The sequence below is a fragment of the Carcharhinus amblyrhynchos genome, chromosome 15 (assembly GCF_965287045.1).
Source record: "Carcharhinus amblyrhynchos chromosome 15, sCarAmb.v2.hapA, whole genome shotgun sequence".
NCBI classification, from domain to species: Eukaryota; Metazoa; Chordata; class Chondrichthyes; order Carcharhiniformes; family Carcharhinidae; genus Carcharhinus; species Carcharhinus amblyrhynchos.
This window is the reverse complement of record NC_137338.1, coordinates 56875113-56900946: the sequence shown is the minus strand read 5'-3', so window position 1 is coordinate 56900946 and position 25834 is coordinate 56875113. Positions and strand designations below refer to the sequence as shown.

General features: G+C 41.9%; 1 protein-coding gene and 1 long non-coding RNA gene across 3 annotated transcripts in view; one reads left to right on the top strand and one right to left on the bottom strand.

Annotated features, from left to right (window-relative positions):
• The window catches only part of cnksr2a (connector enhancer of kinase suppressor of Ras 2a), a 422869-nt gene that overhangs the window by 325785 nt on the left and 71250 nt on the right, over window positions 1-25834 (top strand). Inside the window, exons 16-19 of the mRNA XM_080203990.1 lie at window positions 14084-14129; window positions 16022-16194; window positions 18870-18943; window positions 22155-22226. Coding sequence (XP_080060116.1) covers window positions 14084-14129; window positions 16022-16194; window positions 18870-18943; window positions 22155-22226 — 365 coding nt within the window. The remainder of the gene's footprint in view (window positions 1-14083; window positions 14130-16021; window positions 16195-18869; window positions 18944-22154; window positions 22227-25834) is intronic.
• Window positions 21171-25834, bottom strand: part of LOC145353337 (uncharacterized) — a 25630-nt gene continuing 20966 nt past the window's right edge. Inside the window, exon 4 of one of the 2 annotated variants that reach the window (XR_013888685.1) lies at window positions 21171-21456. This is a non-coding gene — a long non-coding RNA (uncharacterized LOC145353337). Of the gene's footprint in view, window positions 21457-22745; window positions 23696-25834 lie in introns of those variants that run through there. The other variant, XR_013888684.1, reaches the window with a different exon arrangement.

Genomic DNA, 25834 nt, shown 5'->3' with positions numbered 1-25834 from the left:
ACATGACAGTATGCATATTCCTGTGTTTGTGTAAGTACATTATACTCAGCCAAGGCCATTTACAGTAACTGACAATTGTACTACAGAATTTACACTAGTGGAGCTGGCTATTTTCCACAGATAGCTGCAGCAACAAATCCCTAGGTTGACACTTGGCTACTGTAGAAATTGACTGCATTTGGAGCTGTCACTTCAGTTACCCTGACAAGTGGCCTTTTCTGTGTCTCCCCTCTCCTTGGAAATGGCATTTGGCATTTGTTTAGTGAATCAGCCGTTTTCAGTAACTGGCCCCTCAGGCTTGCAGCTGTCCCACAAGAACGTAAGATATCGGAACAGGAGGATGCCGCTCAGTTCCTTCTGTCAGGCCCGCAGTATGGATATTGATCATGTCTGGTGCAGCACGGTAGCACAGTGGTTAGCACTGCTGCTTCACAGCTCGAGGGACCTGGGTTCAATTCCTGTTTGGGTCACTGTCTGTGTGGAGTTTGCACATTCTCCTTATGTCTGCATGGGTTTCCTCCGGGTGCTCCGGTTTCCTCCCACAGTCCAAAGATGTGTGGGTTAAGTTGATTGGCCATGCTAAAATTGCCCCTTAGTGTCCTGAGATGTGTAGGTTAGAGGAATTAGTGGGTAAAAGATGTGGGGATAGGGCCTGGGTGGGATTGTGGTCGGTGCAGACTCGATGGGCTGAATGCCTCTTTGTGAACTGTAGGGTTTCTATGATTCCTATGATAATCTTCCATCTCAACTTCACTTCCTGCCTGATCCCTATATCGCTTTATTCCCTCAGAGATCAAAAATCTCTCAATCTCAGTCCTGAATATACGCTGCAGTGGAACATCTACAATCTTGTGCAGCAGATATCCCAAGGATTTGTAACATCTGAGTGCAGACATTTGTCCTCATATCAGACCTAAATGATTAATTTCTTATCATGCAACTGTGCCCCCATGTTCTAGAATTCACCATCCTGGAGAAATCAACCTCTCAATCTCTACCCTGTGAAGTCCCTACATAATCTTGTATGTATCAATGAAATCATCTTTCATTCTTCCAAGCTCCAGATAGTATAGGCCCAATTTTCTCAGCCTGTCATTGCAAGATAATTCTCTCATCCCAGGGAACAATCTTGTCAACCTTGCCATGCCACCTCCAAAGCAAATATATCTTTGCTTAGCTGTGGAGGCCGGCCAAAACTGTGCACTATACTCTTCGTGTGATCTCACCAACGCCTTGTATAACTGTAGCAAAACTTGTGTATTCTTATACTCCAATCCCTTTGCAATAAAGACTAACATGTGGTATGCTCCCTAATTCCTGGCTATACCTGTAAATTAATTTTCTGTGTTCCTTATATGAGTACATTCAAGTCTCTTTGAACATCATCACTTCAAGTGTTATTGGGATACTAATCTAAGGCTGGTTAAGATACAGTGGTACCAAAATAAGCAAAAGTAACTGTGCCATTTTTTGCTTTTACAGAACTCTGCGACAGAACTCTGTAAAATGATTGTGGTGGCTTTCCTGTCCAGAAACCTGGTGCACAAACTTGTTGATTATGTCAGTGGAATGTCCATTCCCATTACTTGTCTTCAGCAATAGAACCCCATCATCTTGCTGAAACATGTAAAGTGCAGTCCCCACCACTTGTAGAGGGTGCATTCATGCAAATACAATTTGCCTGTTATATGAGGTGGTGGTGGGTTTGTATGGTGCCACAGTGAAGTATTTTACAGCTGCACTTTTATTACTGTTGGGAAAGGGTCATACAAAGTCAGTGCATAATCAGTAAGAAGTGACCAATTCGGTAGTAGGAGTCAAGATCATTGTTACCAATCTACTATTGTGTTATTTCTAATTTTACAAAATTGTAATTTTTTTGTATTGTGTTCCCTGTTTTATCCAATCTTGAAAATTGTAGTTGTGAAATCATGGGTTGATGCAATGAGAGGACATTTTGATGGATATATTGCTGCTGAACATGGATGAGAATAGTTATAAGATGCTGGAATTTATTATATAGCACTCTGATGAGAGTATACTTTGTAGACTTTCTCTTTGTTTTATATTTTATCAGCTGATGGAATTTTCCCTTTGGTTCATCACTATAACTTACACCTTATGTTGTTTTCTGAAATAAATGGAACAAGTAAGATCTTCATGACTGACAACTTTCAAATTGCTATTCATTAGAAAAAGGAGCAGCAGTAGGCCATTCAGCCTCTCAATCCTGCTCTGCTGTTTAGTAAGATCAAATCTGATCTCACTGTGGGCCATAACTTGATTTTTCTGCATGTCTCCAAAACCCTTGACTCCTTTCTAGCTAAAAATCCGTCTTTCTCAGCCTTGAGTATATTCAATGGTTCAGTCTGTACTGAAAGCTGGGGAAAAGAATTCCATAGACCATCAACCTTCTGAAAGAAGAAATTTCTCCTCGTCTTAGCCTTAAGTAGGAAAGCCTTTATGTCTAAACTGTGCCCCTTAGTTAAAGATTTCCCCATGGGCAGAAACAGCTCTCTAGTATCTCCCCTGTCAGGCTCCCTCAGAATTTCAATAAGACTACCTCTTGTTCTTCTGAACTCCAATGATCATAGGCCTTTTGTTGGTTGATATAAGTAACTGTCCATTTTAAATCTGGACCTTGTAATATTCATTGTTTTTCTCTTTCAAAAGATACTTGATCCACCAGTTGTTTTATCATTTTGCAACACTATTATTGTACTTGGCTATTAACAATAGTGTTAAAATGGATGTTTCCTTAACTGTAAACTAATACATTTGCTGAAAATATGATGTGGTAGTTGAGGTTATTCCTTATATAAGACATGTGCTTTATTGTGTTTTCTTTTGAGCTTTAAAATAAGTCCTGCGGGAAGCCAGCTTATGTGTAGGCAGAGCAAGCTTCCACAGCCACTGATCTTCCATATGTCACCTGGAAAGCTCCCCTGTTTATTTGTGCAGCAGTACCAGGCAGTGATTTATGCAGTGTTGCTCGCTGTTTAGAGACAAGGATATTTTTAGCATGTTTATTAACAGTGCAGGCTCAGTTGTATTGAAAAACACTGGTGGAGTTGAGAATCAAGCCACCAGTGTTAACTCCTTTGTGTCCCTTGGATCAGTGCCAGCTCCAGCTCTTTACAGGCACAACATATTTGATAAAGGTGTCTTTAAATAAGACATTACGACAGATTGGGCAGGCTTTGAAAACTAAGAATGGCAGTATTTACTTAATATTTTCTTGCTAGGAGGGGAGTGCAGTATTTACTTCAGAGAAATGATTTTTCTGCTGACATCCAGTGTGAGGACCAAGGCCAGTTCAAAATTATCAAGGAGCACAGGAGTGGTCTTTTTTACGGTGAAGACTTTTATCTCAGTCAAGGGTGATCATGAAACACTTTGATTCAATGATATAAATATATTCATTGTTTTTGACTCATCGGTTACGCTCCTCAGCAGTGTATTTGAATTCACAGCAGAACATTGTGTTCAATTTAGTTTGGAGTGAGCCAGTGTTTGGAATGTGAAAACAGTATGTTGCCTTTTTTTAATCAGCCTTGGTTTGACTACCATTGACATAGAGGCCTTTAAACAGTTGGTTATCACTGACCTCCTGTCCTGGCCCTCTACGTTGAGTTGTCCAGATCGCAATCCGGATTCAAATGTTGACCATGATTTTACCCAGGTAGAAAAGTAAACTACAGAATTGTTTCTTCTATTTTAGAAAATTGAAATGACATTTACTGGGCAAGATATCATCCCCCCCTCTGTCAACTCCGCAGTCTGTCTTGCGACAGGACCTTCGAGTCCCACTGCTGTCAACAGGTTTTCCCACTGTCTGCACTCTCCACCACCAGGGAACCTAGGGCAGGGCAGCAGCCATCAGCAGGATGGAAGATCTTGCTGGGGGAACAGCCGGAAAATTTCAGCCAACTCCAATAGCCGTCATATATTTGACAAACTGATTCAATTTTATTCCTGTTATTACTATAACTTTTTGGACTGTGTGTTACACTTATAACAGCATTTCTTTCTAGCAAGAATTGTTGTTGGCTCTTTTTGATCATAGAATTCCTATAATGCAGAAGGAGGCCATTCAGCCCATCAGATCTCCATCAACCACAATCCCAGCCAGGCCTATTTCTGTAACATTTACCATGCTAATCCCCTTGACACTAGCATGACCAATCAACCTAACCCACACATCTCAGGACTGTGGGAGAAAAAGGTGTTTTCTTCATAGTTTTCTTGTATATAAAACAGGCTCAACGGATTCTGTTTGGTAATCTTGAATAGAATTGGTCATCTTATGAAGGGCTTAATGTAGGCACAAAAGAGGTTGACTGGAATTGAGAAACATGTTGGAGATATGAAACCTATTGGGCATGAGATTAATTCCGGAAAAACATTTTCAACTGATGAATTTAAATCTAAATAAATTTCTTTTTGTTATATATACTGTGTGAAAAAAAGAACAAACCCAAGGTCAGGAGCAGGTGCCGTGGTTCGAACAATGATGCAGCATAATTAGGCTGTGTTTCAGGCAACATCATCATCAAGCACGCTGAATTTTCTCAACAACAAAGAGCCGCTTTTTTTTAATGAAGGAAGAAAAATGTCTTTAAACGGAGACCCACCTGCCCTCTTTGGTGAATGCAAATTATCCCATTGTTTTATTTTCATCAAGAGCAGAGTGGACCTGACCAAAATTTAATTTTCAGCCGACGTTACTTAAAATGGATGATTGGGTCATTATCTCGGTGCTGTTTGTGGGGTCTTGCTGTGGCAAATTGGATACCATGTTTACTGCATTACAACAGTGAATACACTTCAAAGATATTTTATTAACTGTCAAGTGTTTTGGATGTTGTAAGCTTTAGAAATAAATCCCATGTAGGTGGCAAACAGTTACCAAGATACATGAAGAGAGGTGGCACTATTTACATAATCTTCAGCATTGTGCTTATTGCTACTCAGTCGATTTCAAAATCAAAAGAGTAATTATGCAAAAAAAGTCTCTCTTTTCCATACTTCTACTATCAATCAAATTAAGCAATCAAGGAGAGCTCTGGTACCAAGAATTGGAGCTGATGAGTTTGGTGGGTCGTTGAGGAGGAGAAACTCATGTATCACATAAAATCCCACAACTTAAGGGCCAGTCATCTGCCAAAGTGATTGGAAGCAAAGCACAGAGGTATCATTTAAAAATGTCTGTGAAATCTTTGGAGGTGATGGCGTTGGACTGGAGTAAGCACAGTAAGAAGTCTCACAACACCAGGTTAAAGTCCAACAGGTTTATTTGTTAGCACAAGCCACAAGCTTTTAGAGTGCTGCTGCTTCATCAAGTGATTGGGAGTTCTGTTCACAAACAGGGTATATAAAGACACACACTCAATTTACAAAGTAATGGTTGGAATGCAAGTCTTTACAGGTAATCAAGTCTTAAGACTTGCAAATTTTGCAAATTGAGTTTGTGTCTTCATATGCCCTGTTTGTGAACAGAACTCTCACTCACCTGATGAAGGAGCAGCGCTCTGAAAGCTAGTGGCTTGTGCTATCAAATAAACCTGTTGGACTTTAACGTGGTGTTGTGAGACTTCTTATAAATCTTTGGAAAGGCAGGAAGTCTCCATTTTCTCCAGTGGGGCACTCAAGGCTGCTGGATGCAGTCAGATAAAAGAGGATGGTCCTTTTTGATGTAGGTTCCTCCAGGAATGATGCTTGAGGCAATGGACAGAAGTGACCTGGGCAATGAGTGCCAACTCCAATCCTCCACACAGCAACTCACTGTCAAAAGAAAAGTCTAATTACTTCAGGCAATGTAAGAAAAGGTAACTACCCCTTCTAAGGATGTATAACACAAAGCATTTCTGCCAATTATGGCGACCTCCCCTCTTGATCCTTGGTCACATGTTGATTTTGATGTCAACCTTCACTCAAGACAGGCAGCTTAGCAGCATTGATAATGTGGGCTGCTGTTGGCAGAAAGAAGAGGCTAGGCACTCTCAATTCAATCAGAGGATTATGCATTCACAGCCGATTCCAGAGACTTTGAGTGGGTTTTATAGGCTATCAGGCATAAAATCTGCACCCCCCCAGCACACTCCCCACCCCCTGCCCCCCTACTCCTCCCCAGCAGTGCCAGAAGAGAGTAGAGGCCATTGTTGGGACTGCAGCCAATCCCCACAAAGATGTTGAGTCTTGTGATTTTGGGAGAACGCAGCTGGGGAGTCCTTGGTGAGATAGAGGAGAGGAAGGGGGGCATCAGTTTAGAGAGGCCAGGATGGAAGGGACTGTTGCTCCAGTGCGAATCAGGAATTCCTTCTGCCAGCAGCAGCCCACACTACCAATGCTGCTAAGTTGCCTGTCTTGACTCTGCCTTCCACTGTAGACCAAAAAATAGTGGTGGAGGTGGAATGAGGCCTTTAACTGGAAGTTAAAGTCCACTTAAGGGCCTCAATAGGCCTAGGGATGGGCAGGCAGCTTGATATATACCTTTCCAGCCTCCATAAAATGGGGGACAAGCCGTGTGGGGTGGGAAGTAAGTAGGGTGGCTTTTCACTTTACTTCCCCACGCTCCCCTTGCCCCAACCTTCAAGGGAGGGGAGACTGTAAAACTCAGCGCTTGCACACATAACCTAAGCTGGCGCTTCAGTACAATACTCTGGGAGTGTTACACTGTCAGAGGTTCCATCTTTCAAATGAGATATTTCAAATGAGGTCCATTTGCTTTCTTTGGTAAGTGTAAAGATCCTATGGAACTACTATATTGGATGGCATGGTGGCACAGTGCTTAGCACTGCTGCCTCACAGTGCCAGGGACCCAGGTTCAATTCCAGCTTCGGCTCACAGTATGGAGTTTGAACTTTCTCCCCGTGTCTGCATGGGTTTCCTCCGGGTGCTCCAGTTCCCTCCCACTCCAAAGATGTGCGGATTAGGTTGATTGGCCATGGTAAATTGATCCTAGTAACAGGGGAATAAGCAGGGTTACGGGAACAGGGCCTGGGTGGAATTGTGATCGGTACAGACTTAATGGGCTGAATGGCCTCCTTCTGTGCTATTGGGATTCTATGAACTTAAAAAAGAGCAGAGAAATTTTCCTCATGTCCTGTTCAATATTTATCCACCAATCAACATCACTGAACAAGTTTAATTCATCACTCATCTCCTTACTGATTATGGGGCAAATTTGATTTTGTTTTTCTCTGAATTACAACAGTGATTGCACTTCAAATATTCTTCATTGATTGCGAAACACTTTGGGACATTCCCAGTAGTGAAAGGTACTGCAGAAATACAAGTCCTTTCTTTGATAGTTATTTGTGGAAATAACCCAGCAGGTCCCCATGGCGCTTTGATGCAGCTCTAACAGCCTGGTATCTAGCTCCTCCACTATGTCCAAGAAGGAGAGAGAAGGAGAGCCTTTGGAAAAGGCATTGTGCCCTGTCTGAAATGGTGGGCCTGCAAAATAGTAACTCTGCCACAAATGGCACAAAAACGTATGACAAAGCAGCTGGAAACCACATGAATATTTTACGGCCACCTGTGCAGATCCTTTAAATTCTCTACTCTCATATTTGTAGCGTCTAACAGCTTGAACCTTTTTTATTCGTATGGTATGAATATGAAGGAGAACGAATTGGGGAAAGATGCATTACAATGCCAATACCAATGTCATTCATTCTTGCACACAAAAATGAGTGAATTCCACCAAAATCTGTCAGTGGAAAGTAGGATATGCACTAAAGAGGGTGGAAATCCATCACTTTGGACTTCCTTTCCTAGTCCCACATCTATCTACCCTCTTTGTGTCACAAAAGCAGTCAGTGCCAATAAAGCCTGTGGACTTTATTCTCTGTTACGTTACAGTTTCGTGATGGAGTCATTCAGACTCAAAACATTATCTCTGTTCTCTCCACATAGGTGTTATCAGGCTTGCTGAGATTTTCCAGCATTCGCTGTTTCTGTTTCAGGTTCCAGCATCCACTGTAATTTGCTTTTATTACAGTTTAGTGTTTTGTACTGTACAGCTACTGAAAATTCAATTGAACTTTATTACCTTCAATGCACTGGGATCTTTATGGCAACATACACGTTTCTAAAATTGCCAATACCACGCTGGCTGAATAGTAGCATACAGTCCTACAAAATCTATCTCACCATTAGTTCTAGATATGTCAAAGGTGTCAACCTTCCAACTGTGAAAAGGTTACCAATTAATAACCGGTAAACTATCAATATATTTCAATTTATTAGTGAGCTCTCTTCAACGCTAAATACATTGATTATAATGCATGGTTGCACTATATGAATGCAAGTTAATTAATATAATTAAAAGATTTACATCTGGTATGTGTTCGTCACACTTCAAAACACGCAAAATATAAATAACCGACACTTAACTGGCTCAAGTATAGGATTAAAAAGAAGGAAAGCCAAGTAATTCACTGCTGGCCAAATAGTGCCAAATTCCTGAATGTTACGAGCCAGTGGGAATCTACCAGTGTACATGGCATCTAATTTCAGTTTGAATGCCTTGACTTCCCTCAATGAACAGCTAGGATTTTTTAAAAAGTGAGTTCTTAAAAAACAGTGATGTTGAGAAGTAGGTTATAGATACGGCTACCAAATTCTGTTAGCTTTCCATGCCTCCAGTTTGGAGTCTTCCTTAAGGAAAGTTTCACATGCACCTGCAACATCATTGAATCTGTAAGCTGACACTCCAGCAGAATCAAACAGGCCCCACGTAGAAGCCATTTACAAACTGCCTGTAATTTGACAAACATGACCTTCAGACCTGCTGGTAAAATGCAGAGTTGTTGGCAGTCAGCCAAGCCATAATCCTGACCATTATCAAGGAGTAACATGGCCCACTGCAGTTATTATAGATGTGTTTTTGGAACTGGTAATGGAGTTCCACAGCTTAGCTATCCTCAAATGTCAGTCAGACCAATAATTACTCTCCACTTTGTAGCGTGGACCCAATTTCAAAAGCAGCTCTACAAATATAGAAGAGAAAAGGAGCACATTTGCTCTCTTAATTAATACTAAAATTGCCTGTTGAATGTGTAGTATTGCGATTAATGTGCAGTGAGCTTTGCAACTGCATAATGTGCTGTATTCTGTATTTAGCTTTCATTGTAGAGAGCTGGTCCCTGGGTTGTGATTTAAAAATCATTTTGCTTCAATAACTGATCAGTGAAGTATTCAGATCTCTACTAAAATACGGCTTCATATCCTGCAGAACAACTGGAGGAAAAGATAAATTAAATGACGAATTGTTGGGAATTAAATTTTGTTGCCTTTTCGAAGAAAGATTTTTTAGTAATATCTTTACTCTTCCACAATTTATTTTTCCAAAGTCAATTATGGAAGCTGCCATGAAAAGACGTCGAGAAATAAGCACCAATTACGTGGTTTGGTTTTGTGAAAGAAAATATCAAAAAGTTTTAACTTTGGAAGACAAAGGCACATTAGATAATCTAATTTTATACAAGAGCATGGCAATTCCTGTGGTCCAGCCCAGAATATCTTTGTATATTTTTTGGTATGGTGATATAAATAGTTCTGGAAAAGCAGGAGTCAAGCACTCTCCTGAGACAGAGCTTTGCTGAATTTTCAGCTGTTGAAAAATGAAGAAGAGGTATACCTGTCTGTGGGTTACAGAGATAGGGTGGGGGAGAGGGCCTGGAAAAGATAGTCTGTCAGAGAGTCAGTGCACATTTGATGGACTGAATGGCCACATTATACATTGTAGAGATCCTATGGTTCTATGGCTGTAAGATATTTAGATGTGCTTCTGCTGCGTAACAATGTTGAGGATGTTAAATCTTGGTTCAACTAAAGATTTACTGTTGGAATTCAGAATAGTTTTTTTCGAAAGACGACTGTCAGCTTATTTTACGTTAGAAATGAAAATTGTCACCTAACCATACAAACCAACTTTTTTAAAAGATACCATCTGAATATTGGTATAAGTGAGATCACTTATGAGAATATATACTAAGATATGTCTGTGACTGGCAATAAGGTACACGGAAATAATTTTACTAAGAGACTCAGATGACACCATAAATATTAAGAAAACTCAAGCAGATATCATTGTCATTGAAGTTCCGAGCTTCGATTAGTGTCTTGCACGACTGATAATTCTCCCCTTGGCAGCCCACGCCCTGCACTACCTTCAACCAGCAGCGCAGGAGCAGGCACTGAGCCCCTCTGACTCAATATATTGACTCTTAAATATAAACTTACATATAAAGAATCTCACAGCATGAAAGCAGGCCGTTTGGTCCAATGGGCCCATACTGTCTCTTCGAAAGAGTGGATCCATCGAGTCCCAGTGCCCCACTCAGTGACCTGCAAATTCTTTCTTTTTTCTTGTTTTCAAATATTTGAAATGACTCCATGGAAAAGTAGTAAACATTGACTGAAACGTTGAAAAAGATTGACTGCCATTTTTCACTGTTTGCGCACATTTTGTTGTTTGTTATCCTACCTGCTTGTTGTGTATTCATAGGTAGATTTCCTACATGTTCAGTCACATTCAGAGAGTTAGCATTATTTCAATTGCAGTAAGATACTCTGATTTCTCACTTTTGGACATTTAATTTGATGCTGTCAATAGTAATGTGTACTGTGCATGTTGGTTGTCTCTTACATTGGTTGAAGTTCTGGAGTAAGATTAGTTGAAGGGATGGACCATTCTTGCTCTGTGATCTTAGCTGTAAAGGGATGACAATACTATGTCACACAGATACGTACAACTCAGTGGATTCCCAATGGCTTTGCTGATGGTTAGCTGTTGAGAGGCAGAAGCTAGGACAGGATATAGAGAACACAGCCTGGTTGATGATATGTAACAAGTGGAGTTCCCTCGAATTCTTACCAAGTATGTCAATGATTCGGATGAAGGTATAGAGAGCTGCGTATCATAGTTTGCAAATGACACCAATTTGGGATGCACAACATGTTGCACGGTTAATTACAAAGGAAGAAGTTAGTTGTGTAGTCAAAATGGAAGCCAACGGAGTCCAATCTGAGCAATTATGAGGTTAAAAGACCATTCAGAATATTTTCTTAATGGTGACAAGTTGGGAACAGTGGAGGAGCAAAGGGATTTGGGTGTCCATGTACACAAATTACTAAAAGTAACTGGACATGTGTAAAAAGTAATCAAAGAGGCTAAAGGAAATGTTGATCTTTATTTCAAGGTGACTGGAATTACAAAAGGGATGAAATCATGCTTTGTATATGTAATATATCAGACCCTACAATCAGTAACTTCAGAATATTCAGTCCGCACAAATATTAGAATATACGTTTGAAAAGAAGTTGTGATCAAAATGTAAAGTGCTTTTTCAGGCCTTGAGTCCTCTGGTAAGTATATGAAAAAGTATAAGCATAACAGAATTTCATAGTTGGCCTGTGCACAAAGTGGATGCTCCCGGGAGCGGATATAGAAGCCACTCTCAGGCAAGATCATCTTCTTAACGCAATGTAATGCCAGTTAAGGCCTGCTCAGCAAGTAACACAGCCCCTGGTTGGCCTGACAGTGCAGGCTGACATAGGAACAAGTCAGGCACCGGGTCCAATGGTATTCCGCTGGAACTTAGTAACTTCCAGTGGAAAAACAGATAGGTCCTACAACATGGAAAGGAATTTGATATTATTACTGTGGCTCTTCAGCAATATCCTGATCTTCACTGAATCAATGGGTGGGATTTTCCAGCCACGCTCGCCCCAAAACCGGAAAATCCCACCTGAGGTCAACAGACCTTTGCATGGTCTGCCCAATTTCCACCCCCTCCCCCCATCCCCGCTGTCCACTATGATTTCCCTGGTGGGCAGGATGGGAAAATTCCCCTCTATGTATTTCAATTTAGAGTCACTTTGAAATATGCCTTGAAAATCTACAGGTCCTGTCCAGCATCTGCCGTTGACCCAGCTAAGCTTTGTGGCAGCAATGAGGAAGCTGCAGGAAGGGGTATGGGGGTAAAGAGTTGGGGTCCCTGTCTTCTGGAGCTGGAGAACGAAATTGAAGAAACAGCATCAATGATCTTTTACCTGGCTTTCCCAGAAATTCCTGTGGTTACAAGAGGCTGCCATCATAAATTCCCCCACAGGGATTCTAAGTTATCAACTTGTGCAAACATTAGTGTGAGAACAGCTAATCTCCAAGGAACAAAATAAGATATTAACATTTTTTATTTTGATTTTAATTGCATTTATGGAAATACAGTCCAGGTTTTTCATGATTTTCATCGTCAAACAGCTTTGCTTGGCATTATGGTTTCCATGAGTGGAATTTTACAGCCACTTCCCTCAGCTCCAGAAGGAGGCGGGGAGGGTATAAAGTTGGGTGGGGAGCGGAGAGGGAGATGGGGGATTGCAGGGGAGAAAGTGGCGGGCAACTTGCCTGGCTTAGGCCAATTGAGGGCCTTAAGTGGTAGATTCATTCCCAACTCTGCTCCTGCAGGAATGCACAAGACCTGCCCTTGTGAGTTAACCCACTATCACATCCAACCTTGTTCACCAGGGTCTGCCTGATTATCCAAGGCAGTCTCTGACTCTACTTCTCTGGGGTGACTAATCTGTGGACTGCTGCAGTTCCGGCAGCAGCCACCGCTTTCGGGTATGCTGGTTGGACAGAAGAGCCACTGGCCTTCTGCTTTGCAACTCTTGAAGCTGCCACATCCTGACACAGAGGAACAGAACATCAAATTGCCTAAAATACATATAATAGAGTCATGGCCTCCAGGGCAGGAAGAAACAAACTCGCCCCAACTTTCTCATCAATGGTGAGGTCCCCCTCTTTGAATGCATCCCAGGCAATGTATTCCTTACTGAAGGCAGAGCTTTAATTGGCCAGCAATGAGAAAGAGAGAGATTGAGGAGGAACGTGATCTCTGCGGTACTGTTTATAAAGTGGGAGCAGAGATACTTCTTAAACAATCACTATTGGACGAAGAAATATATTCAAATATTTGAATTCATTTGCATACCATAAGTGTTAATCTGTTTTTGCCATATGCAATAATTAATTTTCTGTCTTTTACTGTTTAAAATCAAGAGTTTTGCTAAGACTTTCTGGACCCAATTGACTGCTGTACAATTCTTATTAATAAATAACTTTTGTGTTTATTAGAGAGGTCTGTGAAAGTGCATCTTTACATTTATCTGTACTTTCTATCTCCGCATGTTCCTATGTACTGCTTTTCCAGCTGTGTCTTTTCAGTCTCTCATTGGTTTGTTATTCTGTCTTCTGTTGCAAAACAACAGTAAAATTGAATATGGAATTGGAGGGGTTTAGTTGACTTTTTCACTTGTTTTTTCCATATATGTCTGACTTCATTCAAGCTCAGAAACAGTTTCCACTTCCCACCTGTAACAGACATTGATACAAGCCCAAGACCTAGATTCAGGCCACAATATGTAAAACCTCAACCACAAAGAGTTCTTGTATGAAAGTCAAAGGTGCGATTTTTGCACCAAGGCAAAGGAACCTACTTGTCACATTTTACAATTCTGTGACCATATAGCTCTTCAGTAGCCACGCTTGTGACTGTACTGAAGTATACACAAGTGTGGTTTTTGTCGTCTTTCTGCTTGCAGACATCAGAAGACAGTGACCATTTGTGTGTAGACTGTCTGCAGCATTCACAAGACCGACCTTACGTAAAGAGCCTAAAGTTGCTTTGTGGTTAGACCACGTGGCGATTTTTTCCAACATTGTAGATGCGTTCGCATTCTATAAATGTACGTCTCAAAATACCTCATCCTCATCTTGTTTTTTCTGAAGTATTTATATTAAAGAAGGATCGTCAGTTAAATGTAGCACACCGTGATATCTTGAATTAGAATAATTCTGTTTCAATTTTCGAGATGTGTTTATGAATACTGGTCAATTAGCGGTCTGTGTCTCTCTTCTTATTTTGCTGTACGAGAAATACAAATTTAAGTTGAGGCAACGGTACGATTATAGATGATGACACTGGTATATGTGGTTCAAACCAGTTGGAACTAAAAATGTAAGATCCTCAGTTTCCATGTTTCACCTGTTCTCTTTCGTGTTCTTTGATTCTAGACATTCCAGCAATCCCTGGGACAGAAATCCAAAAAAAGAAACAAAGGTATCTCAGATTGTTTTTGTATGAATGTTTCTTTCTTTGTTACTTTGATTTAGAAATGAAAGTTCAGGTAAGCAGCTTTAAGCAGTGCTGAAATGTACTTGATTCAGTTTCAGCATTTTATACGGAGTATGGTTTTAATCCTATTGTGACCTTTACCACAGTTTACAAATTTTATATTTTTTAAAACTCGTTGTGAGCCAGTTCTGCGTTACACTCTGGTCTAGAAATTGTGGTAATTTCAGCGGTTGTTAATCTATTTAGATGCTCCTGCTTTTATTGAATGGTTTTCTTTTTTCAAAATTCTATTGCCACAGCGAGCGGTGCTGAAGGAAACACAGTTATCTTTATGTTAATGATGTAATCTGACTAAATGCATGTGCTGGTGAAAGGGGTCACACCATCAATTTGAGATATAAATTGCCTGCACTTTTCACATTCTGCAATAGGTTTTGTTAAAATTCTCACATTATGCACAGACTGGGACTATTAATTAGGTCAGGGCCAAGATCAGAGTAGCCCGGGGTCAGATTGGCTGCCCGCCAAGTAGCAGCAGGCAGATGATTAAAACCAATTGTTTGTAATCGCGGCGCCTGTTGCAGCCCCATTCTCTTGTTAACTGGTATTTCTCGTCGACAGTCTGGCCTGTCCAGGTCCCATACTAGCCACCGGGGCCCAGTTGCAGGCACTGGCCTCTCCAGGATCATGGCCAGTCAGCTGTGGCCTTTCTTTTAAAAAAAAAGAAGATAAACATACCTAGAATTCTCCTCCCTCCTCTCCCCATCTTCATATGGGCAGCTCCCGCCCTTAGCTGGTGGAGTTGCTGATCTCAGGATACTGGAGGGCCCCCCATTGGCCTTCTAATGTCAGGAGCCTGGCACCTTCATTAATTGGTGTGGCCCTTCAAAATTCCCACTCGCCTGTGCCTGGAGTATGTTGTGTGATATCAGGGCCGAGGGCTGGACCGCTGACCGTGTTCCCAGACCAGAATGGAGAATACAGGCCTTGGGGCTGAACCAGAGGCCGAGTCCCCACTTGGCCAACTTGCTGTATGGTTAATTAAAGGCTCAATATGAAGAAAGTCTCACCCCCATGATGAGCCATCCAGACAGCCAAGTGGCCAGTAGCTCTCTGGTCCCTGGAAACAGTGGCCATTGCTGGCTCTGCAGTCAGTGCCAGAGAGAAATGTGCTGCAAATGGGGCTGGACTTTAAAGAAAGCCTGAGGTCCCACCGGGGCAGGCTAGCAAGCTGGGTGAACTGGCTGGAATGAGCAAGGTATGGAAAGGAAAAATGCAGGAATGGCAATATCTTGTGTGGGAACATTCCTTCGATTGGCAAAAGGAGCTTGAAATGGGGGCACATTCCTCCACCCCGACTACTAGTCTGCCATGTTTTATTGGGAGGCCTGGCCTGGTGACTAAGCGTGAGCTTTTCCTACCAAAGTAAAATACCAATAACAGGAGGAAGGAGAGTCAGTTCAAACTCAATGGCCGAATGGCCACTTCTGTACTTCACAGCCAATTAAGTACTTTTGAAGTTGTAATGTAGGGAAATGCAACAGATAAGCTACTCATTGCAAAATCTATGGGTGGCATGATGGCACTGCTACCTTACAGCACCAGGGACCAGGTTCAATTCCCAGCTTGGGTCAGCAGGGGAGTGCTGCCAGGAGTCTAAGTTAATACTTTACTATGCATTTTTTTACAAAGAGTTACGGAAAATTACTGTACTGGTACTGTAATAATGTATATATTTTAATCTTCAAGGACTGCTGATAAATATGGAACAAACTTGGACACTCTGGGGATAACATTGCTTGTTGGTAGACTTGGATTCGTTGTGTGTCACTGGACGTTTGACTGCCTTACTTCCTCCTGTCTCCTGGTAATTTCAGGTGCTGTGACAGCAATGAGCAGGAGAAGAATTTCTTGCAAGGACCTCGGTCGTGGGGACTGTGAAGGCTGGTTATGGAAGAAAAAGGATGCTAAGAGTTATTTTTCACAGAAGTGGAAAAAGTACTGGGTTGTGTTGAAGGATGTCTCCCTGTACTGGTACATGAACGAAGAAGTAAGATCTGATTTAAACCTGCACGCTGTGTATGTATGTGTCTCTTGTGTGAATTTGGGTTGCAGTAAACAAGATTAAGTGAGTTTTTATAATAGAAATAACTTACATTCATACTGTTATTTTCATTACCTCAGAATACTCCAAAGTGCTTCAAAGCAATGAAATACTTTTTGAAGTGCAACATAAAGACTATTGAAAATTCTGAGTAATATAAAATGTTAAAGAGTCAGTTATGCAGGGTTTTGACTCAAGTGAGAAAATGTTAGTCCAGATATGCAGCTACCTTCACACAACTGAAGAAAGTGTTCCAAAAAAAAAGAAAAATTAACTTGTAATTGGTCTGTGAGTCAACTGCAGTTTTCCTTCGGAGGCTGTCTTTTTTCCTAAATGGCCTCACAGTAAAGGTTATTGAACTAACTTAGTGTCTCACAGCTTGGCATGAGTTGTCCCACACGGCTAAGTTCATGACTGAATCAGCAGGAGAGGAGGTGAGTGGGAAGTGCAAAGCCTTTGCCAAGAGGAGTAATTAAAGGAAATGAAGGCAGAGTGTGGACCTTGCCAATACAGCTTGTAATCTACTCTATTGTCAAACTATGGAGCAGCTTTGGGCAGGTCACTGTAGGTCACTCTAGTATTTTAAGATACACGTGTCTTTCAGGCTAATTAATAGAAGGAAATGCACAAGCAAGAAGAAGACATTGTAAAATGAAGTCAAGCAATAAATAGCATTCTTTGAAAATAACCGCCTAGAAGGATTCATAAAATGTATTAATTTTGTAATGTAACTAGAGTTTACAAAGTTCCTGCATTTGTTTGCTTCAGATAAATTCAGAGAATTTGTAAAAAAAAACTTTCATAAATTTTGAAGTACTGATGGAATTAACATTTTATAATTTTCCAGTACATTTCCCATGAGACTCATTTTGCTAATGTTGCTGGTATACTTTACTATCGTCAAGCCCCTATCACAAGTGGCATAGCAAGTTTCTTTCTTTTGTTGGTGAAAGGAAGACTTAAGTTGAAACTTTAAATGGTGCATATTCAATCCTTAAGACTGTAAAGCACCTACACAATTCAGTGTATAATGGGAAGGTTAAACTGCAGTCTGGATTTTCATCCCCGAGGCAGGAATCACAAGTCCAGGACCCATCTCTTGCCCAGCAGTGCCCCGTCACACTATTTTCATGGGCGGTAGCAGGGATGGCTTGGAGTCAGAACTACCACTTCCAAAGTAGGCCCAAAGTGGGAAGTGAGACAGGTGGGTGCCAAGGCAGGCAGGTTAACTGACCCACCTCCATTCATTAGAGCATCAGCCCAGTTCTGTGTGGGTGTTAAACACTGTAAGGCTCATTCCTCAACCAACTGCCCTAATGCTCCCCTCCATGACCCCATCATAACCAGAAGCCCCCATCAAACTGCCATTCCATCTCCAGATCCTTCCACAGTCCAAAAGACATGTTGGTTAGATGCATTAGCCATGCTAAATTCTCCCAGTGTACCTGAACAGGTGTTGTCAGACTTTTTACTGTGTTTACGCCAGTCCAACGCCGGCATACCCACATCCTGAACAGGTGCCAGAGTGTGGCAACTGGGAGATTTTCACAGTAGCTTCATTGCAGTGTTAATGTAAGCCTAGAATGGGAGAATCATAGATTCCCTACAGTGCAGAAGTAGGCTATTTGGCCCATCGAGTCTGCACTGACCACGATCCCACCCTGGACCTATTTCTGTAACCCCACATATTTACCCTGCTAATCCTCCTGACACTGGGGTCAATTTAGCATGGCCAATCAACCTAACCTGCACATAGAGTCATAGAGGTTTACACCATGGAAACCCACACAGTCACAAGGAGAATGTGCAAACTCCACACAGACAATGACCCGAGGCCGGAATTGAACCTGAGTCCCTTGCACTGTGAGGCAGCAGTGCTAACCACTGTGCCACCGTGCCGCCCCTACTTGTGACACTAACAGGTAATCTGAAAAAAAAACAAAGGGCAGAATTGCTGCATGTTAGCTGTCTATCCATATCCTTTCCCCTGGGCAATGAAAATCCCACTTGATGCAAATGGGGATGGGAATCATTGAATCAGGTCCCATTTATCATCTTTAAATCCTGCCCACAGATGAAGTCAAGAAAATCTGGCTCTATATATTTAACGTCCTCATTATTTACCTGATTTATCTCAGAGTGGTAAAAGTTGAATACATTTGGTACAGTTATCATTCATGGCGTATTGCATTCGGGTTAAACATTGCAAAATCTGGAACTTAACTAGAAAAGCACTAGATACTAGAAAATGGAAACAGAAAATTCTGGAAATACACCAGGGCTGTCCAGCATCTTCACAAAGAAAAGACTGGTTGCTTACTTTTTTTTTGGTTTGTCAATGAGAAGATCTGTTTTCTTCCTGATCAGTTCTTAACAAATAGGGGATAATAATATAACAAATCTGTTTAGGAGTGCTTCACTTTGAAGCTAAAATTGAATATTTTCCATCAAATTTGTTCCACATGTTCAAACAGTTGGACTCAATGCAGTAACGGAACTGTAAAAAAATGACTTTTCAAAAAGAGATGCTCAAACACATTGTACATTTGACAATTGATACAGAAATGAAAAATTACACAACAAAAAATGTTCAACAAGGCTTTTTTTAAAATTTTCCCCAGGATGAGAAAGCCGAGGGATTTATCTGCCTATCTGAGTTCAAAATTGATAGAGCAAGCGAATGTCGAAAAAAGTAGTAAGTATTGTGGCAGTGATAATCTGATAATCCATCCTTGACTTCACAGAAAATAAATTCAAAGTGATCCACTAATTCAGCAAGTCATTATTGTTGATTGGTAATATTTTTGCTTCAAAAATAGGGCTAGCTTCTGCTTTCAGCTCCCCCTTTCCACCCCTCTGCTCCACCTCCCCAACCCCACCCCACACCCCCTCCCTCTTCTCTCAATCTCTGCCTCCCCTGTGCCTCACTGATTCTGAAATCTCAGAATGTAGCCAATATTTTCTGCACATGGACTATTTTCCATCACCATTTCACTCTCTGTTTTCCGCTGTCATTTTTCTCTATTGGGTTATGTGCACATAAATGCAATCAAAGAGAAAATTGCAAAATTATCTTCCATGAATCTGCAAGTTCAAACACAATTGATGGGCACCAGCATACACTGCTATTCATCAACAAATAGGGTCACACTCCAAAATTGGCAGTTTTCTGCACTAAGCCACTCCACTTTAATAACTGAGGGTAGTTAATGTAATGCTAGATTTTAGACCATCTGAAATATCGAATTGTAATAAAACAAGTCTGACATTTCAAAGTATGTTATTGTGCTGCAGAATAAAAGGTAATACAAGGGCGAACCTTCCCTCTCGGGAGCAGCGGTGCACTAAACTTAAGCCAGGATCCAGAGGATTGTGCATGCACTGTGATTGCCTGAGAGGTTCAACTTCCTATTTGTGCCCCCCAGAACTCTCCATGAATGTCTTTTACACTGATCACTACGTCAAAGTCTTGGGCTAGATGTGTGCTACTTATACATACCCTAAAATCGGTGCACTATTTAATGTCTGGTGTAACTTGGTGATAAACAGCACAACCCAACATATTGCACCGACTCCCTCACACCGCAAACCACCACCAACTACATAGACCTGATACCTGACCTGACTACCCAAGGCGACCGCCCTCTCCCATCCCCCAACTAGTCACTCACTCATCCGTTCACTCACTCATCCGTTCACTCACTCATCCGTTCACTCACTCATCCGTTCACTCACTCATCCGTTCACTCACTCACTCATCCACCCATTCACTGACTCACTCACACCCTCATTCACTCACTCACTCACTCACTCACCCACCCACTCACTCACTCACCCATTCACTCACTCACTCACCCATTCACTCACTCACTCACCCATTCACTCACTCACTCACCCATTCACTCACTCACTCACCCATTCACTCACTCACTCACCCATTCGCTCACTCACTCACTCAGTCACTCGCTCACCCACCAACCATCACTCACACTCACACGCTCACCCTCCTACCCAGCCACCCACTCACCCACCCGTTCACTCATCCACCCGTTCGTTCACTCACTCACCCACCCGTTCACTCACTCACCCACCCGTTCACTCACTCACCCACCCGTTCACTCACTCACCCACCCGTTCACTCACTCACCCACCCGTTCACTCACTCACCCACCCGTTCACTCACTCACCCACCCATTTACCCATCCACCCACTCCCTCCTTGATCTAACTCCAGCAGCTGATATCATAAAAACACGTATCCTCTCCTCTGCTTCTCTTCACCAATTTTCTGCTGGATTGCTGCGCTGAGGCTTTGTTGCTTAAACAGGATTAAGACCCTTCTGCAAGTGGGCAAAATACTCTATGATCTCCACACTCAGCAGCAATGTGTACAGCATCGCTGTTAACTGGAATATCTGGCCATTTCTGACCCAGAAATGAAAATGATTTCACTAAAATGATTTTTAATGTAATTTAAAGTGAGAGAAAAAATCAATCTAAAGCAAAACTCTGGGAGGAGGAAACCTTGTTTGTATTTTGTTCGAGCTTCTTATTTTTTGTCTAACACCATCAGATTAGTTTGTCGGCTTTGCTCAGTTGGTAGACTCATGTTTTGATTTAGAAGGTCATAAGGCCAGCATTCAGCACTTGATCATATAAGCTGCTTATTTTGTAGTGTGCTAGTAGTTCCCAATGTGCAGATTTCACAGAACTAAATGAACTATAAAATAAACATGCCAGCTTTACTACGTTGAGCTGGCTGCTTAGGATTTAAAATAAACAGGCCCTGCTACTGAAAGGTGGCAGCACTTGTTTGGGCTCCTGATCCAATATATTGGCTGGTGGTGCAGTAGCAAAAGCTGCAATTCAAAGATGTTGTCCTTCAAATGACTGCTTAAATCAAGGCCTGATCGCATGCTCTGTTTCAGTTGCATTTAAAGAATCCACGGCACCACTTGAAGAGCGGGAGTTTTCCAGTGTCCCGACTAATGTTTCTCCTTCAACCATCACCGGTAAAAGCAGATTGGTTGGTCACGTATTTTATTGTTGCTTTTGGGTTCCTGCGATGCATCCAGTTTCAGTCACGGGAGCAGGAGTGGAAGTTCAAAGCTGTTCACTTTCCATGAAGCACGTTGAGATGTTTCTGAGAGATGTGATGAGATTAATCTGATGCAAGTCTTTAGTTCTTGCCGTGGTCTTCTTATGTTTCCTTTTCAAAAATAACATTGAACGCAATCATATAAACAATGTTTAAGCCCTGTTTGGCTCACAAGTTATATGGGTTATTGCTCATTATCGAGTCTAATATGACCTTATCTGCCTTCTTACTGCTACCAGGACATATTGTTGCAAAGACTGGTCCTAAACAAACTCAAGAAATTTGCAACTCATCTGCTCATCTCAATTTCTGTGGAAATTTAAATCCTCCATTAAATCCACTCTGCCTTTACTACAGGCTGGTCTAACCTCTGCATTCATACATTCTGCCACTTCATAGCTGCAACCAGGGGGAATTACATAACTCCCACTGCTTAAGTCCTCCTTTATTTCTTAATTCTACTTAAGGCAGTGCTGCCTGCTTGCTTTTCATTATTCCCTCTTTTAGCATAAAAGCAATTTCATCTTTAATATCAACTGTTGCTCAATTGGTAGCACTCTCATTCTGAGGCACACGGTTCTGAGTTTAAATTCCCAATCCAGGGCTTGATTTCAACTCCTTCCACCCCAGCCCTGGGCCACAAACAGAAAGAAGACATGGAAAAAATATAATTATCCAGCACAGAAAACTATTTAATGTCAATCTTTATTGAAATATTTTCAGAGCCTGAGCGTAATGAAATATTTTTTATGTAGAAATAACGTGTGAAAGTTTGTGGTTTTGATTGCGTGCATCTCTCTCTTTAACAGTGCATTCAAAGCATGCCATCCTAAGATTAAAAGCTTCTACTTTGCAGCGGATAATATGGATGATATGAACAGGTATGTACAAAATACAACAAAATGATTCAGATTGGTTGAAGAGGCAATTTGTGGCAACATTGAATACCTTGTATGTACGGCTGTTCCAAGTGTTTGCAGAACCATCTACTAGTCTCTCAGCAAGCTCCCATAAGTGGCAAAGGTTGGCAATCGGCCCATTTGAAATCACCCATTCACTAGATTAAATATCAAGGGTAGTTTCACAATTGCACAAAGATTTACCCAGTGGGAGCACAATATCCTTAAAAATCCCAATGCCATGTTACTATAATTTGGGAGATTGTAACAGATCAGAGTTTACACAATCTGTTGTGACCAAAGTATATAATTACAGCTAAATGCAAATATGATGCATTCAACAGGAGCAAATACCAAAAGAAAAGTTTTCAATGAATTGATAGCAGTCACTACCATTTACACTTCCCAGTCAAAGCTACTCGTGTGGAAGGGAATACGGCAGCAACAATTGCTGCTCACAAACTTGGAGCTGGTCAACTTCGACATTCCCGAATCACTGCTTTTCCAAATATCCTTCAAAAATTCACATACAACTTCCAGGTACAGAGCAACTAATAAAGCAGTGATGTAATACACACAGCTGCTTCTATAATTCTGTTAATAACCTCTGCCCCATATTCCAGCTCAGAATGTGTGACTTAAAACTTCCAGCTTACTAGCGAGATAATCAGATTGCTGGATTCCAACTCATGAATGAAGGATTTATTTTAGGCAGCCTGATTTTATTCTAAACATCTCCATAAATAAGGCATCTATGTTTATTATAAACACCTCCATAAACATTATACACGTAATCTTGTCTCCATCATGTCAGGAAATGTCTAGGGCTATGTATCAGGATTGAATCAGGCAAACTGTGTTAATACTGACATGCCTTTTATAAACTGTATGGTTTGCACTCCTCTGAGAAACTGATTTGTAGTTAAACAGAATGTCTCCTTTAATTTTAAAGTCCAGAGCTTCTTTTATTTATTGATGTGACAGCTTTCTGGAGTCTTCTGTCTGATCTGTCAGGAGAATGTGCAATAACTGCAGTATTTTCTCAGCATCCTGTTTTCTTAACTGCTGGATTTATTTGGATGCTAGGTTACCGGATGAACTGAAAAATGTTACAGTCCGTAAATGCAAAAACAATTATCAAGAATATGATTATATAACAAGAGAAAGTTAGAGGCTGCATACACTATTCCATCAAGAACATCTAGTGACAGTAAAGAAGGGTCTAGACTTCAAAAACATATAAACCATTGACATTTTCCAGCATAGCGCCCATCATATATCTTGCTTGGTCTTTAGCAATTTTAATCTACACTGTCAAAGCTGCTGTCTTTGAGATGGGACCGAGATTAAGCGAGGTCTGATATGCCCTCCTAGATGAGTACAGAAGATCCCACGGCATTCTTTGAGGAGAAGCTCCTCTGGAACCCTGAGCAATATTTCTTTGTCCAACACTATCACAAATAAAAATAGATTATCTTGTTATCAGATCATTAATATTTCTTGGAGCTTGCTACATGCAAATTGGCTGTCATGTTTCCCATATTCCATCAGCCATCATGTCTCGGGAGTACCAAATTGGCTGTAAAGTGCTTTGAGACATCCTTAAAGTTTATTTACTGGTCACAAGTAGGCTTACATTAACTATGCAATGAAGTTACTGTGAAAATCCCCTTGTCACCACACTCTGGCACCTGTTCGGGTACGCTGAGAGAGAATTTAGCATGGCCAATGCCCTAACCAGCACATCTTTCAGACTGTGGGAGGGAACCGGAGCACCCGGATAAAACCCATGCAGACACAGAGAGAATGTGCAGACTCTGCACAGACAGTCACCCAAGCCTGGAATTGAACCCGGGTCCCTGGCACTGTGAGGCAGCAGTGCTAACCACAATGCCACTGTGCTGCCCCATCATATCCTGAAATTGTGGGAGGTGCTGTGTATATCAGCAAACAAAAGTCAGAGTCAAATGTCACTTTTCATCTCTTGATCAATAATCATCAGCAGTCTTTTGTTAAAATATCAAAATGCACCCATTTTTATCAATGACATAAAAATGTTTAGTGTGTGTAAATATAAATTTAATAATTTTAACCTCAGTTACCATAACCACACAAATTAAATCCATGCATAAGTTTGAAGACTAGCAAAATTCTTATTAAAACTTGATCCCGTTCAGGCTGCTGGCTCTGTTTGGGGTTTCTGTTCATGGTTCTTAAATAAACGTTCTTTCTGTGTTACTGTTGCATAGTGATTGATGTACTGATGTTTTCTTCTGTGTATTCCTGGTGATACACTCTTGGCGGGGACGCTAGTTTGTGTTCATGGTTAGAGAGCAAAACAGGGGTTCGTACCAGGGGCAGTTTTCACTCATCATCCCATGTAAGAGGGCTCCACCCACCTTTGGCACTCTGAATGCTACTTTCTCTCCAAGATGACAGCTATGGTGCATGCTCACTTCTTGGTGTGAGCCACATCAGATGCCATCTTGTTGAGGGTGTTAGTACATGCACAGTGAGCATGTGCTGGAGGTCTGCAGAGTAGGCCAATCACAACGTAAACCACCATGGAATACTATGTAATGCACTGTTATCATTTTGGAGCTCAATATTCCAATTAAAGCTCTTTCTTAAATTCACAAAGCTGAACACTTTGTTCAGCAGCAAGAAGGGACCCCCCAACCAATACCATTGAAATGAATGACCAGCTACTTCAGATCGGCTGCAGATTGATTTCTAATGGGTCTTGCTGCAGTTGCATAAATGTTTAGATGTTTCCAGAGATATTTTGAATTGCTGCAGTCTACAGAGAGTTGTGTGGTACGTGCTGTATGACATTGTCCTGACTTGAATGATTCTGTGCAAACAACCTGCTCCCAGACGTGGGTGCGGTAGTATGCAATCCCCTTGGGACTATACCATGGAAAGGAGAATGAGAAAAGGGAGCCCAAAGGCGAGCTGCTAGAAGAGGGAACAGGAGGAGAAGGGCTTTCAGTAGGAAGTCACTTCTGTCCAGGGGTTTCACGGAACAACTTTCCTCTCTGAACATCAGTGAAAAGCAGTGTCATGTCTCTGTACTTCAGTGGAGAGAGACGGTGGGGGGAGAGAGAGAGGGGGGGGGGGGAGAGAGAGGGGGGGATAGAGAGAGAGAGGGGGGGATAGAGAGAGAGAGGGGGGGATAGAGAGAGAGAGGGGGGGATAGAGAGAGAGAGGGGGGGATAGAGAGAGAGAGGGGGGGATAGAGAGAGAGAGGGGGGGATAGAGAGAGAGAGGGGGGGATAGAGAGAGAGAGGTGGGGAAGAGAACGAGAGAGTGGGGAAGAGAACGAGAGAGTGGGGAAGAGAACGAGAGGGGGGAGAGAGAGAAAGAGAGGGGGGGAGAGAGAGGGGGGGGGAGAGAGAGAGGGGGGGGAGAGAGAGAGGGGGGGGGAGAGAGAGAAAGAGAGGGGGGGAGAGAGAGAAAGAGAGGGGGGGAGAGAGAGAGAGGAGGGTGGGAGAGGGGCGGGAGAGAGAGAGAGGGGGGGAGAGAGAGAGAGAGGGGGGAGAGAGAGAGGAGGGGGGAAGAGAGAGAGGAGGGGGGAAGAGAGAGAGGAG